General features: G+C 44.5%; 1 protein-coding gene across 2 annotated transcripts in view; it reads left to right on the forward strand.

Annotated features, from left to right (window-relative positions):
• The window catches only part of PLXNA2 (plexin A2), a 771,921-nt gene that overhangs the window by 548,325 nt on the left and 206,309 nt on the right, over positions 1–17,287 (forward strand). For both annotated transcript variants that reach the window (XM_060231255.1, XM_060231256.1), the window contains exon 12: positions 6,101–6,300. In XM_060231255.1, the coding sequence (XP_060087238.1) occupies positions 6,101–6,300 (200 nt within the window). The remainder of the gene's footprint in view (positions 1–6,100; positions 6,301–17,287) is intronic.

Here is a 17,287-nt window from a genome sequence, read left to right on the forward strand (position 1 = left end):
GCTTTGCATAGGGTTGAGAGATATAGATCCTAACTAAAGATGCAGGGAGATCTGAGATAGGCTCTTCCTAGCTTTTTCCCCCTTTCAGAAATGGCAGCCTCATGGGGCCCAAATTCATCTCAGAACTGCAGAAAAGCATGAACTCTTTCCTTCCATGTTTTTGGCCTAGCCAGAAATGCCTCTACTAGGCTCCCATTTTCTCCATTGGAGAATGGTACTGGTAAATGGCAACTTCTTAGGTCAGTTCCCAGTTGGGACACAGGCAAACAGAACATGTTTTGCTGGTTAAACTCAGTAGGGTAATGGATCCAAATTAAATTTCCTCCAGCCTTTGGATCCAAAATGGCTAAACCAAATATACCATTTTTCTGATGGTACTACAATGTCTGTGACTGTACTCTACGTTCCATTTCCATTAAATTTCAGTTTCCCAGGGAGCCAAAGAGTATCAAGGTGGAAGACTGATACTATAGAATTTGTGTCTAAAAGGGACTGTGTTCAACCAGAACAATTAGCCTATATTTAAACTACAAATGATAATCCCAAAAGCATTCTTTCTCTAATCACAATGGTAGAAGCCAGACATAAGCTCTCTGCTGAAGCCATTATAGCAATCATGTTAGTTTTATTAATGGAGCAGGGGAATGCTTTTTTTGCATATTCTGGAAGAAAATGGGGCAGAATACAGGCAGAGGTTTCCTTAACTTTGTTCATTTCACTGACTTCAAGACAATGGTGTGACCACTCTTGGGGGGAAAAAAACATCACTGAATGCAACATCCTAATGGAGCAGGATAAACCAATAAAAGTAAACAATACATCTTGAATGATGGCTCCATCACAGATCCATTCCAGTCTGGCTTCTGCCCTGGCCAAGGGACAGAAGCCATACTAGTCACCCTCACAGATGGCCTCCACAGACATCTGGGTTGGGGTGGGTCTGTGCTGCTGTTGCTGTTGCTTTTGGATTTAACAGTAGTGTTTGACATGATCTCTTGCCCCACCACCTCGCTGACATAGGTATATGGAAGACTGCCTTGCAGTGGCTCTCCTCCTTCCTTCAGGGTCAGGGACAGAAGATGGCACTGGGGGGATCTTCCTATGGCACTTGCTGAATGCAGTGGACTGCAAAGGGTGATCTCATCTGTATGCATCCCCTCACTCAGTTTGGTCCAAGGGTCCACCCAGCTCTATCTGTTGATGGGCAGACAGACACCACCCCAAATATTTTAGACAGGCTTTGGGAGTTGTGGTTGGGTGGCTAAAACAGAGTCAGCTGAAGTTAAATCCAACAGAGATCTGAGCCATGGAGGGGTGGAGCAGTACTAAGGGTGAAGAGCCTAGGAGTGGTCCTGGATGCCTCACTTTCCATGGAGTCCCAGGTCACCATGGCTGCCAGATCAGCCTTTTGCCATCTTTGGCTGGTAAGGAAGCTGGCTCGTTATCTCTCCTCCCAGGGCTACATGCAATGGTCACTTCCAGGCTGTATTACTGTAATGTACTGTACACTGGATGGCCCTTGGCCCTGACCTGGATACTGAAGAAAAAAGCCAAAAAGCTTCATACAATCATATTCCAAAATACTGACTCTGACATCTATGTGGGTCCACATTCAGCCAGCACCACCCAGTTGCACTGGCTGCCTATTGAATACCAGATCCAGTTGAAGGTTATGGTATTAATAATCAAAGCCCTATGTGGTCTAGGACCAACATATCTGTGGGGCCATCTCTTACCCTATGTGACCTGAAGAGCTCTATGTTCTGCTGAGCAACATCTGCTGGTAGTCCCCAGACAGAAAGATGTCCACTTAGCCTCAACTGGGGCCAGGGCATTCTCTGTCCTGGCCCCAGCCTGGTGGAACATGCCCCAACTTGAGATCAAGGCCATGCAGGATATAGTGCAATTCTGCAAGGCATGCAAAATGGAGCTGTTCCAACAGGCTTTTGGTGAGGTAGCAATTACCTGAAGACTTTGGCCTCCTCTGCCCACACTGCCCAGATGAACTAGCCTCAAGAATCATCCTGGCATCTCCTGAATGGACTTTGTTGTCAGTCTTTTATGCCCTGTGCCAGTTTGAGACATTGGTGAGGACCAAGAGATAGTTTCATGCTGTTTGTTTGTTTTTTTTAAAAAAAACCCAAATTAATTGGTCATTAATTTATGCATTTTATTGTTATTTTATTGTTGTGACCCACCCTGAGCCCGCTTACAAGGACGGTGGGTTATAAATCCAATGATAAAATACAATAAATAAAGTTTGGCATCTTCTGTCAAAGACTTTGCTTAAATATTCTGTAAAGCACAAGTTTTCTAGTACCACTCAAAGGAGAGACAGCTAAATATTTAGGGTTCCCTGCTCTGAGTTGGCTTTGTTCTGGGTTTAAATAGAGGGCATTAGTTTCTCAAGAGCCAGAGCTTCCTTTACCCACTTCCCTGGATCCCATGGGAGAAATACAAAGAAAGTACCTTTAATACCTGGGTGGCTTACAACATTAAAAACCTTACAGAAACATTAAACAAACCACATCCAGACTAGAAAATATCATAACTACAGAATTAACAAAAACCATGATCCACATCATTGGCAGCAAGTCATCAACCATGTATAGGCTGATAGTGTTCAGTATAACATAACCACCTAGATGGTAAGGTGCTAATAATGTGCTGGGGGAAGCGACGACTTCAGGGGACCCCTGCTGAATCAATTAAAAGCCTGGTGGAAGAGCTCCGTCTTACAGGCCCTGTAAAACTTGGAAAGTCCCACAGGGCCCGGATCTCCAGTGGGAGCTCATTCCACCAGGTGGGGGCCCAAACTGAAAAAGCCCTGGCCCTTGTTTAAGCCAGTCGGGCATCCTTAGAACCAGGAATCACAAGATGATGTTGTGCAGCTGACCTCAGAGCCAGGGGGGGCTCATATGGGGAGAGGCAGTCCTGAAGATATGCAGGCCCCAGGCTGTAAAGGGCCTTAAAGGTAAGGAACAACACCTTGAAACAGATCCAGTACTCAAAGGGTAGCCAGTGCAGTTTGCACAGCACCAGATGTATCCATGCTCATAAAGGCCTTGATGCTAATAATCAGGCTGCAGCATTCTTCACCCACTGGAGTTTCCAGAGCAGGATTAAGGGTAGCCCCACATAGAGAGAGTTACAATAATCCAATCTGGAGGTGACCATTACATGAATCACTGTGGCTAGATCATGGAGGGTAAGATAGGGGGCCAACTGTTGGGCCCACCTCAGATGGAAAAAGGCAGCCCTTGCAGTGATGGCAACCTGGGCTTCCATAGATAAAGAGGTATCCAGGAATACCCCCAAGTTCTTCACCTCTGTTGATGGCACTAATTGAGTACCATCAAAGGGCAGGAGCTTGATCCCAAATCCCCCCCCCCCACCCCAATCCAGACACAGGATTTTGTCTTAGATGGATTTAACTTCAGTCAGTTCTGGCACAACCAACCAGCCATGGCTTGCAATGCCTCACCCAGTTCATCAGCAGCAGAGTCGGGATGTAAATTCATTTATTTATTTAGATTTCTATCCCGCCCTATAGGTATACAGGAGAGCCAGTTTGGTGTAGTGGTTAAGTGTGCGGACTCTTATCTGGGAGAACCGGGTTTGATTCCCCACTCCTCCACTTGCACCTGCTAGCATGGCCTTGGGTCAGCCATAGCTCTGGCAGAGGTTGTCCTTGAAAGGGCAGCTGCTGTGAGAGCCCTCTCCAACCCCACCCACCTCACAGGGTGTCTGTTGTGCGGGGGGGAAGGTAAAGGAGATTGTGAGCCGCTCTGAGACTCTTCGGAGTGGAGGGCGGGATATAAATCCAATATCTTCTTCTTCTACATATGGTCTGGCCCAACATGGCCCTGCCCAACAATGTCTCATTTATGTCAGATCTGGCCCTCTTAACAAATGAGTTTGACACCCCTGACATAAGCCATTTCTGTTAAGAAATAGATCCAAAATGCCAGCAGTGGGAAAGGGCAGAAGGAGAACTCATCACTACCTCTCCATCTGTTTTCCTCTCCTGGGCAAGGAAGAATTTTAATGGCCTGAAAAATAGAGATCCTTTCTCTATTCTGCCATTTGACGGGGGATTCCCTTAGGTGAGGCCAACAAGCTTTGAGAGTTCAGTCCCAACTGAAAAAAACAGAAATGTGTTGTCTTATCTCTTGAACATTGTCATATCTGCCTGAAATATGAGAATGAAGATTCCTTTGCCTGCAGCTAGGGTTGCCAAGTCCAATTCAAGAAATATCTGGGGACTTTGGGGGTGGAGCCAGGAGACTTTGGGGGTGGAGCCAGGAGACATTAGGGGTGGAGCCAACATCAAGGCTGTGACAAGCGTAATAGAACTCCAAAGGGAGTTCTGGCCATCACATTTAAAGGGACGGCACACCTTTTCAATTCCTTCCTTCCATAGGAAATAATGAAGGATAGGAGCACCTTTTTGGGGGGTTCATAGAATTTGGCCTCCTGGTCCAATCTTTTTGAAACTTGGGGGGCATTTTGAGGAGATGCACTAGATGCTATACTGAAAATATGGTGCCTCTACCCCCCAAAAAAGCCCCCCCAGAGCCCCAGATACCCGCAGATCAATTCTCCATGATTTTCTATGTGAATAAATCTCCATAGGGAATAATAGAGTTCCCAGCAGACATTTCCTTCCCCTCCCCCTGCTTTCTGATGACCCTGAAGTGGGGGGAAGGCCTCCAAACCGGGGGATCCCCTGCCCCCACCTGGGGATTGGCAACCCTACCTGCAGCTTCAGTCCCAATTGGTGGGGGGGACATGCAGTACAATCCTAGGAACGTTTTGCTGGGAGTAGTCTTAGGTAGGATTCTAAGTAAATCTACTTTAGGTTGCCCTTCTGGGAGCATAAAAAGTGCCCTGCAGGATGAGACCAGTGATCCATGTAGTCCACCAGCCTGCTGCACACAGTGGCCAGCCACTTTTCTTTGGGTAGCCAATAAGCACCACTTAGAGGCCAACGCTTTCCCTTGATGTCACCTCCTAGCACTGATATTCAGAAGCTTGCTGCCTCTGGACATGAAGTTTTCTTTTAGTTATCTTGGGTAGTAGGTAAAGATAGATCAGTCCTCCAATTATCTATCTAATCCCCTTTTAAATTTATCACAACTTCCACTAGCATCAGATTCCACAATCTTAATTACTCACTGAGTGAAGAAGTCTTTCTACCCATCCTGAATCTGTTCCCCATCAACTTCATATAATGCCCCTGAATTCTCCCTGCGCATCAGTTACCATCTATCATGTCCCCCCGTATCATTTTCTAAACTGAAAATCTCCAGACTCATCAACCTCTGCTCTCAAGAAGGATGCTCTGACCCTTTAATCACATTGGTAGCCCTCAAAATCAGTTCAGGTTAGGAGTATGACTTTCACTTACGACTTTGCAACTAAGAAAGTTCTTGTCTAATCTTTTAAAGACAGAATTCACCTCAAAATATTGAAATAATGATGTTTTACTATCTGCTCTCATATTTAAAATATGTATTGTAATAAAACAGTAGATTTTACTTGTTGTGTGTAACTATTCATAATATTTGGAAATTATTTATGAATTTATACTTTCCTCTTCCCCTCTTTTCCTTCCATACTCTACCCTTTAAAAAATTAAAAATTAATCACATTTTTAAAAAGAATCCAAATACACTTTTAAATGAAGCAAACCAGCTAAATCTAAGTGGAACTTTGGTGCACATCCCTCCTGGACACATTTTATTGCTATCGAGCTCATAATGTGACCAGCAATGGTTTGTTTTTTAATTACTGCTGGAGAATCCAAGCACCGCAAGATAACCGGGAGTAAAGAATACTTGTAAAGTGCCCTTGAACAGTGAGTAATTATGACTAACTACCTGGGCAGAAGCGGTTGTATAGAACATCATTCCAAAGGCAGCATCTTTCATTCTCACTGAAATTGCTCATACTTTGAACTGTACAATGTTGATAAATTATTAGTCAATATAAGTACCAGTTTGCACCTTGCCACACTATGAGCAGATACATTTCCTTTGGTTTGGCAGGTATACCGTACATCTTACCTTCAACTCACGCATGTTTTCTGTCTTCACAGTTCACCTGTATAAATGTGCTGCTCAGCGGGAAAGCTGTGGGTTGTGCTTGAAAGCAGACCAGAAATTTGAGTGTGGCTGGTGCACTGTAGAAGGGAGGTGCACACTACGTCAGCACTGCCCCTCATCTGTTGGGGGATGGGGAAGGTGGCTTGACTGGTCAAGCAGGAATGTCAAGTGCTCCAACCCACGCATCACTGAGGTAATATCTAGACAGATTGCATTTTTTCCCTGTTCTTTGTTAGCCTGCCTTAATATGATTATATACTGTATACTTAACACTTATCAACATGAAGGCAGTTATGTGGTTACCCTTACTAAGTACAAAATGCTGCCATTAGTGCATGTGTATTTCCAGCCTTGAGTCAATTGTGCTTGAAGAACATAAGAACATAAGAGAAAAGGCCAATGTTGGATCAGGCCAATGGCCTATCCAGTCCAATACTCTGTGTCACACAGTGGCCAAAAAATTTATATATATATATATATATAAATTTTTTATCCATTCTAACCTGACTGCGCAGCAATTTCATTGAATGCCCACAAGTTCTTGTATTGTGAGAAAGGGAGAAAAGTACTTCTTTCTCTACCTTCTCCATCCCATGCATAATCTTGTAAACCTCTATCATGTCACCCCACAGTCGATGTTTCTCCAAGCTAAAGAGCCCTAAGCATTTTAACCTTTCTTCATAGGGAAAGTGTTCCAAACCTTTAATCGTTCTAGTTGCCCTTTTCTCCACTTTTTCCAGTGCTATAATATCCTTTTTGAGGTGCGGTGACCAGAATTGCACACAGTATTCCGAATGAGACCGCACCATCAATTTATACAGGGGCATTATGATAGCGGCTGATTTGTTTTCAATTCCCTTCCTAATAATTCCCAGCATGGTGTTGGCCTTTTTTATTGCAATCACACACTGTCTTGACATTTTCAGTGAATTATCTATCATGACCCCAAGATCTCTCTCTTGGTCAGTCTCTGCCAGTTCACACCCCATCAACTTCTATTTGCAGCTGGGATTCTTGGCCCCAATGTGCATTACTTTGCACTTGGCCACATTGAACCTCATCTGCCACGTTGATGCCCACTCACCCAGCCTCAACAGATCCCTTTGGAGTTCCTCACAATCCTCTCTGGTTCTTACCACCCTGAACAATTTAGTGTCATCCGCAAACTTGGCCACTTCACTGCTTACTCTCAACTCCAAATCATTTATGAACAAGTTAAAGAGCATGGGACCCAGTACTGAGCCCTGCGGCACTCCACTGCTTACAGTCCTCCACTGCGAAGACTGCCCATTTATACTCACTCTCTGCTTCCTATTAATTAGCCAGTTTTTGATCCACAAGAGGACCTGTCCTTTTACTCCATGACTCCCGAGCTTACTAAAGAGCCTTTGATGAGGAACTTTATCAAAAGCTTTCTGGAAGTCAAGGTAAACAATATCTATCGGGTCTCCTTTGTCTACATGTTTGTTCACCCCCTCAAAGAAATGTAACAGGTTAGTAAGGCAAGATCTTCCCTTACAGAACCCATGCTGAGTCTTCCTCAATAACTTGTGTTCATCAATATGCCTACTCATTCTGTCCTTGATAATGGTTTCTACCAACTTTCCCAGTATTGAAGTCAGACTGACTGGCCTGTAGTTACCCGGATCTCCTCTGGAACCCTTTTTAAAGATGGGGGTGACATTTGCTACCTTTCAGTCCTCAGGAACGGAGGCAGATGTCAATGAAAGATTACATATTTTTGTCAGAAGATCCACAAGTTCAACTTTGAGTTCTTTCAGAACTCTTGGACGTATGCCATCCGGACCTGGTGACTTATTAGTTTTTAATTCGTCCATCAGTTGTAGGACCTCCTCTCTTGTCACCTCAATCTGGCTCAGGTCTTTCAACACCCTTTCCAGGTTCCGGATCAAACAAACACTTCTCATCTTCCACAGTGAAGACGGAGGCAAAAAATTCATTTAGCTTCTCAGCCATTTCCCTATCCTCCTTCAGTAATCCTTTTATCCCTTGGTCATCCAAGGGCCCCACTGCCTCCCTGGCTGGTTTCCTGCTTCTAATATATTTGAAGAAATTTTTATTGTTGGTCTTTATGTTTTTTTGGAATATGTTCCTCATAGTCCCTTTTTGCCTGCCTGATCACAGTCTTGCATTTGATTTGCCATTGCCTGTGTTCCATTTTATTAATTTCACTTGGACAAGCTTTCCACCGCTTAAAGGAGTCCTTCTTACCTTTTATAGCTTCCATTACTTTGTTTGTTAACCATGCAGGCCTTCTCTTATACCTGTTTGTACCTTTCCTAACTTGTGGTATATATTTTATCTGTGCTTCTAGGATTGTAGTTTTAAATAGCCTCCAAGCTTCCCCAAGGATTTTGACCGTATTTACCTTTCCTTTCAGTTTCCTCTTCACATGCCTCCGCATCTCAAAGAATTTACACCTTTTAAAGTTAAACGTGGTTGTGCTGGTCTTTTGGAACAACTCCCTATTTATACAAATAGTGAAATCAATAATGTTATGGTCACTGCTCCCAAGCGGTGCGATCATTTTTACTTCTCTCATTAGGTCTTGGGCATTACTTAGGACCAAATCCAGGATCGCCCCACCCCTGGTAGGTTCTGTGACCATCTGCTCCATAGTACAGTCATTGAGAGCATCTAGAAACTCAGTCTCTTTCTCTCGACCAGACACATATTGACCCAATCAATCTGCGAGTAGTTAAGATCACCTATGACAACACAGTTTTTTCGTCTAGCCACCATCTTTAAGCCTTCCATCATATTATAGTCGTCCTTTGTCTTTTGATTTGGTGGGCGATAACAAACTCCCATAGTTAAATTGCCTTTTGGGCCCTCTATTTCAACCCAAAGCATTTCTATAAGGGAGTCTAATTCTCTGACCTCAGTCTTACTGGACCATATGCCCACCCCACCTCCAACCCTTCCCTCCCTATCCTTCCGGTATAACTTATATCCAGGAATCACCGTGTCCCACTGATTCTCCTCATTCCACCAAGTTTCTGAAATTCCCACAATGTCTATGTTTTCTCTCAACACTAAGCATTCCAACTCACCAATTTTACTTTGAAGACTTCTAGCATTTGCATACAAACATCTATAATTTCCTAGGCAAGCTAGGCCTGCCACCTTCCTCCTGCTGTCTCGAGACTCTGGCAGGCAGTCCATTCTGATTGTCACCGTCTCAGTGTTCAACTCTGTTCCATTACCCGATAGAAAAGTATCAGCTAACCCTTCATCTCTTTGAGATGAGTCTTCCCGAACTAGAGACATTTCATCTCCTGTCGGCTTTCCCCCTAGATTTAGTTTAAAACTGCTCTGCCACCTTTTTGATTTTAAGCGCCAGCAGCATGGTTCCATCCAAGGACAAGTGAAGACAGTCTTTTTTGTACAGCTCCCACTTGTTCCAGAAAGCATCCCAGTGCCTAACAAACTTAAACCCTTCCTCCCTGCAGCATCATCCCATCCACATATTGAGGCTTCTAATTTGTGCCTGTCTCTCCAGCCCTGCACATGGAACAGGTAGCACTTCCGAGAAGGCTACCTTGGAGGTCCTGACTTTAAGTCTCCCACCTAGCAGCCTAATTTTTTCCTCCAGGACCTCACGACTGCATTTCCCCACATCGTTGGTGCCAACATGCACCATGACCACCGGCTCCTCCCCAGCACTGTCTATCAGCCTATCTACTACACGCGTAATGTCCACTACCTTCGCATCAGGCAGGCAAGTCACCATACGGTCAGTACGCAGTTTTGCCACCCAGCTGTCTACTTGCCTAAGGATCTAATCACCAGCTACCAAGACCCTCCCTCTCTCCCCGCCCAGGGATGGTTCCTTGGCACGAAAGGGTTCCCGTTCAGCCACCGAAGAAGAGGTCCCTTCTGAGGGTGCATTCCCCTTATCCTCAGCCTGGTCCCTCTTGACTCTCACACTCCCTGGCAGCAACGGGGCTACCACGTTTCAAGCAGGGCTCAACTAACACGTCCCTGAGAGTTTTCTGTTAGTGCCTAACTGACTGTCTCTGCTTCTCCAGGTCAGTCACCTCAGCCTCAAGGGTACGAACTCATTCCCTGAGGACCAAGAGCTCCTTGCATTGAGCACACACCCAAGACTTCTGTCCTGTGGGCAGAAAGTCATACATGTGACACTCAGTGCAAAACACTGGAAAGCCCCCACCCCCCTGCTGGCATTCTACCTTCATGATAGCTTTTTTAAAAATATGCAGTCTCTTTTTAAACCCTGTTTATGTGGCTCCCCCCCTGGAGAGTCTACTTCCCTTATTGGGAACACAAGGAAATAGGGATCTGGGTTCCTGGTCCTTACACAGACCTCAGGCTAAGAGCCACAGGCCAAGAGCCCTTTAGTTCTCGCCCTTCAGCTCACGCCTCTGGCAAAGCACAGCTTAATAATGCAAAGAGGGTGGGCAACACAGCCACTCTAATCAATCAGCCACAGTCAGCCACAATCACCTTCAGCCCTTTACATGAACTCAAAAGTTTTCAGCAATTCCCCCAGCTGCCAAGTCTCACCCTTGAAGCACTCTCTGCTCTCTTCCAGAGGTCTCTGCAATGTGCTCAGTCTCTGGCAAGGCACAGCTTAATAATGCAAAGAGGGTGGGCAACACAGCCACTCTAATAATGCAAAGAGGGTGGGCAACACAGCCACTCTAATCAATCAGCCACAATCACCTTCAGCCCTTCACACGAACTCAAAAGTTTTCAGCAATTCCCCCAGCTGCCAAGTCTCACCCTTGAAGCACTCTCTGCTCTCTTCCAGAGGTCTCTGCAATGTGCTCAGTCTCTGGCAAGGCACAGCTTAATAATGCAAAGAGGGTGGGCAACACAGCCACTCTAATCAATCAGCCACAATCAGCCACAATCACCTTCAGCCCTTCACATGAACTCAAAAGTTTTCAGCAATTCCCCCAGCTGCCAAGTCTCACCCTTGAAGCACTCTCTGCTCTCTTCCAGAGGTCTCTGCAATGTCTTCCAGAGGTCTCTGCAATGTCTTCCAGAGGTCTCTGCAATGTATTTGTAGCTGGGATTCTGTTTCAAACTCCCATTAGTTGCTGCTGTTGGCAAAACATGAGAGGAAAAAATATTGTTTAATTTATATTTCCAACATAATCAAAGAGACTGTCTTTAAATATGAGGTAGTCTCACATTCATATTGCTGTAGCATGAGTTTTATTTGAAGTCTTCCTCTGTTGCCTGCTTCTTTCATTTATCACAAAACTAAGCCACCCAGAGGCTCATTGGCAGGAGTGAAAGTAGGAGTGAAAGTAACTTCCTGGTATGGCCTCTCTTGGATGGTCACTTTGGTCACTTTCTTATCAGTACTTCATATGAGCCCATGCCAGCTTACTGGAACCCCAAATATGAACCCATCGTTAAATTTCGTTCTATTGACCTACTTGAATATGGATAAAATCTCCTGGTTTTTCATGATCCCTCCATGACAAATTATGAAAGTGTTCCATGGGTATCATGAGATAGTTCCTTTTATACATAAAATCAGTCCATTTAGGATATGTTTTACCATGTGTGATTTACCATTCTCTACACTTTGCAAGGAAGGAAGTGCTGCTGTTGCAAGGGAACTTTTACATTTGTATTCTTAGAAATGGTCTTTGCTTCCCTTTGCTTGTCCTGATTTAACACGTTCTCTTTATTACAATAAAGAGGAACGAATAAAGTGATGTGTGATTTCTTATTAAATTAATTTGTAGAATCTTAATGCATAAACTGTATACACTTTTACTGGCCTTGATCACCTATTCTTGGTTGTCAAGCTCAGTCATCAGTAGAGGGCTGTCCTTTCTGCCCTTTGGCAGGCACACTAATTAAAACAGGAAAGTAATTAGTTTGTAATTGATTTCTCTGGATTGTAAACCAGTATATGGGCAAGAGTCTTATGAAAACTTTGTTTACTCTAACACTTTCATTGGTGAGAAACTAGCAATGCTATAAATAGTTTTCAGCAGTGAGTTTTGGACTAAATCATTAGGCTTTTGTGTTACCATTTCCCAGCATTCACTCTGAGCTTTTTTTTTCAAGGACCCAATGGAGCAAAGCCAGATATTTGCCAAGGCCCTGAAATCCAGAACTCTAAGCCTATTACTGTGATATGGTCTATTTATGACATTTCAGAAATAATGCTTTTTGTTTATCAGATTATATATATGGAAAGTTATATAATTAGAAGCTTGTAGTAAGGCTTGGAGAAATTATGTTTGGACTGTCTCTGTTAAGCTGGAGTTATAGTTTGGATGCAGAACAGTTACTTAAAAATATAGCACATTTCATTGTGCGAGAAGAGCATAAGAAGAACTCTGCTAGATCATACCAATTGTCATGGTAAAAAGGTAAAGGTAGTCCCCTGTGCAAGCACCAGTCGTTTCTGACTCTGGGGTGATGTCGCATCATGACGTTTTCACAGCAGACTTTTTATGGGGTGGTTTGGCATTGCCTTCCCCAGTCATCTAAACTTTCTCCCCAGCAAGCTGGGTACTCATTTTACTAACCTCAGGAGGATCAAAGGCTGAGTCAACCTTGAGCCGACTACTTGAACCCAGCTTCTGCTGAGATCAAACTCAGGTTGTGAGCAGAGAGTTTGACTGCAGTACTGCAGCTTTACCACTCTGCACCACTGGGCTCTTACCAGTTGTCATGGTAGGAGGGCCCAGTGCCGACTACTTGAACCCAGCTTCCATTGGGATCAAACTCAGGTTGTGAGCAGAGAGTTTGACTGCAGTACTGCAGCTTTACCACTCTGTACCACTGGGCTCTTACCAATTGTCATGGTAGGAGGGCCCAGTTCCAAGGCTTGGAAACATGTGCAGGATACAGGAGTCTGGGTCCCTGGCTTCAGTAGCAAGCATAGATTACCAGAGACAAGATACAAGGCAGCAGAATTAGGGTAGAGCTCTGTTTGCTAAACAGTTCAGCACATAGAGGGGTTGCTAGCAAGGTTGCTTCCACACTTGCTCAGCATGTTCCTTTTATCAGCACCTTTTGCTGACTCATCCCCTGAGGACCAGGTGTCACTCCCTACAGATGTGGGCCTTTTACTGTTTCCCTAACAGCCTGTCAGTCCTGGTCCTGCAAGGACTCTGATCCAGGAATTAATGCTGACCTTTACTGAGGAGCCAAGTGGGCATTTCTTCATTTCTCCTGAGCCACCAAGTGCACTCTTTTTCTTCACTCTACTGGCTCAGGAAAGACTGGCTGAAAAGCCAGTCTTTGTGGCATTCATTCTTCTCCTGGAAAATTGAGCAGTCCGGCAGTGACTAGGAAGTGTTCTTGCTTCTTGATGCTTCCCTCATTGGGTCAGCTGCCAGATCCGTCTGCTCAAGCAGGGATTCCATTGATATGTGGCCTGATTTTTCAGATTCTGAGGAGGCGGCGGCATCTGGCTGTACTCCAACATTTCTCAATCACTTTTTTCAGCAGTTTCATGTAGATGTTAAATTGCATATAGGACAAAATTTGTGAAACCCTAAAGGACAAAGAACTATAACACAGGGTAATTGTCCCCCAGTATCATCTTCTAGAACAGATTTGACAGATAGGCCCAGAGCATGTTGCCCCTAAGCCTGTCAGGTGAGACTAGTACATGGTTGACAGTACTAAAAGCTTACCAGAGTACCAGAAGTCTCATCAGAGGCACACTCCACATGCTTTTATGGTATAGACAGGGCACCTGAAACCAGGCCAGAAGCCAGATAGAAATGGATATAGAATATCAGTTTCATCCAATAAAGCCTGGATCTGAACAATCGTTCCTCAGAGAACCTTGCATATAAAATGAGTTACTGCCACCACCCTGTTGGTTGTGCTTTTTCAATCCTATTCAGATTGTATCAGAGACCAAACAACTTATTTAACTTCAGGTCAGAGGAGCTTTTAGCTAAATGGATCACACAGTAGAGAGCTAGACTCAGTATTAGCATCATGTTGTGTTGTACTTGTCACATCACCCCTTGTGATGTGACAAGGCACATATATTAGGGAGGTGGTGAGGTGAGTGGGGAGAGAGAAGTGTGAGAGATATTGGTGAAGAGCAAAAGAGGTTCCAAAGAGAGAGATGGATGAGAAATTAGTGCACAGAATGAGAGAGACCTGGTAAGAGATTCTCCTTTGGTTTGCTAATTGGTAAGTGGAGGTGGGTAAGGAAGAAGGGTGGTAATTTACCAGGCAGAAAGTGGGCTTTTGGCCAGTGGTTTTATTGGAATTCACAGAAGATCAACAACAAAATCTTCATACCAATGCAACTTTGGTTACAGCCAATTTACCAAGCAAAATGTTAATTTTATTATGGTTTTCTTTTCCCAGGGGGGAGGTTGCAATTATTCCCTCTTGCAGTGGCAACATACTTACTGGTTCCAAATGCAGATGTTGCTGGGTCACACACAGCCAACAAGTTGAAACATGCTGCTGATTGAGGTTTTACTAGAATCCACAGCAAAGGTTCCCTACAGAGGTAGCCCCCATTGCAGCCATTTTTCTTAGAGGTACCCAATGAACCCATCATGTGAGGGCTTGTATTTAATCTATATATCTAATAGCCACATGTGGGTTCACCTGCAGATATCTGACTCCACCTACAATGAGATTTTTCTTCAAACTTGGGGAAACCCGCCCCCCCCCCCCCAGATTTGCAGAAAAATCTCAAAACAATTAAAAATACATTGGGCAGATTAAATTCCCCCAGAAAACAAAAGTGTTGTCTGCCCATATGCAGATAATGCACCTTACCTCCTCCATACAGCTAGTATGGTGGCCGGGAGCAACAGTGATAGGGAGGAAGAAACTACGGTGGGCCTGGCGAATGGAGGCTGGGAGGTCTGCCAGACTTGATTCCAATGAGGAAGATGGCCAGGTGCAGAGCAAAAAAGAAATGCGTTGATCCGAAAGCAAAAGCATTTATCTGTGGCTCCATGGAAGGATGGTTATGGAGAGATTAGGCTGACTAAGGGACAAGAAATGAAACTGTAATTTGACTCAGGAGTATGGTCCCCTTTCTCTCTCTAGTGGATTTTTTTTTTATTCCTTGGTAGCAGCACGGAAGACAACAGGACATAGAGACGTGCACAGGAAGTGGGCTTTGCCCCATATATGAAGTTGTGTGAACTTTTTCACTATTAGACTTCTTCTGTGATTGTGTTTTGTAACCAGCTGCTATTCTGGAAGCATTACTATATGTTTAAATGTTGTCAAGTCTCTGTCACTAAAATATATGTTTGTACATACTTTGGTGTGATAATAAGTTTATCCCCTGGAGAAAATGGCTGCTTTGAAGGCTCTATGGCATTGTAACATGCTGAGGCCCCTCCCCTCCCAAACCCCACTCTCTCCAGGCTCCACCCACGGAGTATTCAGGTATTTTCCAACCCAGACCTGACAACCTTGCTTTCTAGTCAAAATCTTAAAAGCCAAAGAAGCAAGAGAGTTGGTCAAGCTTTGAGTAACTAGGTCTTTGCATAAACAGATGGAAAAGAGTAATAGGATGATACACTGCACATGCTGTAAAGAACACTAGGCAGTGGAATTGTCAACGAGTCCTGCAAGATACTGTTTTTTGGCCTATTCTACACTGTATGGGCTGATCAAACCGCCTGGTAACTACTAGGGAGTTTAACGGGTCATTAGGGAATTGGAGCAGAAGCTTCCTTTCTCTAATACTGCTCTGCACTTCTCATTAAGTTCTTAAGGATCATTATTCACCCTCTTTGCAAGTGAATTATTTGCATTATTTTATTTTTAAGGCTACTTAGTAGTTCAGTATTTTGCTTTTCTATAAGAAATGCCCCTATTGTAAACAGATGGGTGAAGCAGGAGGGGGTTAGGCTTCCCAATCCCCAGTTCCCAGTGGGTGATCCCCCGGTTTTACAGGCTTCCCCCGCCCCCAGCCAGCTGGCCGGCAGGAACAAGCCCCACCCCCCACAGCCACAACCTACCTCTAGATCTAGATTAAATAAGAGCAGGAAGTACTTCATTGGGAAGAGTCAGCAGCAGACCTCATGAAAGCAGTCCCTCTGTTTTGCTTTCGTTTCAGAGAAAATTTATGTTAGGGTTGCCAATCCCCAGGTGGGGGCAGGGGATTCCCCGGTCTGGAGGCCTTCCCCCCACTTCAGGGTAATCAGAAATGGTGGGGGGAGGGAAATGTCTGCTCATCACTTCATCATTTCCTATGGAGACTTATTCCCATAGGAAATAATGGAGAATTGATCCACAGGTATCTGGGGCTCCAGGGGAGCTGTTTTTTGAGGTAGAGGCACCAAATTTTCAGTATAGCATCTTGTGCCTCTCCCCAAAATATCCCCCAAGTTTCAAAAAGATTGAACCAGGAGGCCAAATTCTATGAGCCCCCCAAAAAGGTGCCCCTATCCTTCATTATTTCCTACGGAAGGAAGGCATTTAAATAGATGTGCAGTCCTTTTAAAAGTGACCAGTGGCCAGTGACCTTTTAAAAGTTGCCAGAACTCCCTTGGAGTTCAATTATGCTTGTCACGCCCTTGCTCCTGGCCCCACCCCTGATGTCTCCTGGCTCCACCCCAAAGTCCCCAGATATTTCTTGAATTGGACTTGGCAACCCAAGGGGGTAGACAAGAAGAGTTTGTTTTGATACCCCATTTTTCATTACTCAGAGGAGACACAGAGTGGCTTACAATTGCCTTCTCTTCCCCTCCCCACAACAGGCACCCCATGAGGTAAGTGGGGTTGAGAAAGCTCTGAGAGAACTGTGACTAACCCAGTGTCACCCAGCTGACTTCATGTGGTGGAGTGGGAAATCAAACCTTGTTCTCCAGATTAGAGTCCACTGTTCTTAATTGCTACACCACAATGGCAAGAAAGCTGCACTCCACAGTTAAAAATCCTTCCAACTGTTGTAACACTCTGGTGGATCCAAGCTAAAGTTTAGAAGGCATGCAGCCACCACTTAGCATACAAAAACCCATTAGTGGCATTTTTTAGTTTGTGACTGCAATCCATTCAGCAGGGTAAATATTTTATCATCACAAGAAAGAAAAACTCAAATGTTGTCATGTGTCCATGTCATATGGGCCAAGGAGTTCAAAACTCACACTGATGGCATAGTTTGAATTTTCTCTTTAAAATCCTTTGAGCCAGATTTGGCCTTGAGATCAAGGAGTTCATAG

The sequence above is a fragment of the Heteronotia binoei genome, chromosome 2 (assembly GCF_032191835.1).
Source record: "Heteronotia binoei isolate CCM8104 ecotype False Entrance Well chromosome 2, APGP_CSIRO_Hbin_v1, whole genome shotgun sequence".
Classification (NCBI taxonomy): domain Eukaryota; kingdom Metazoa; phylum Chordata; class Lepidosauria; order Squamata; family Gekkonidae; genus Heteronotia; species Heteronotia binoei.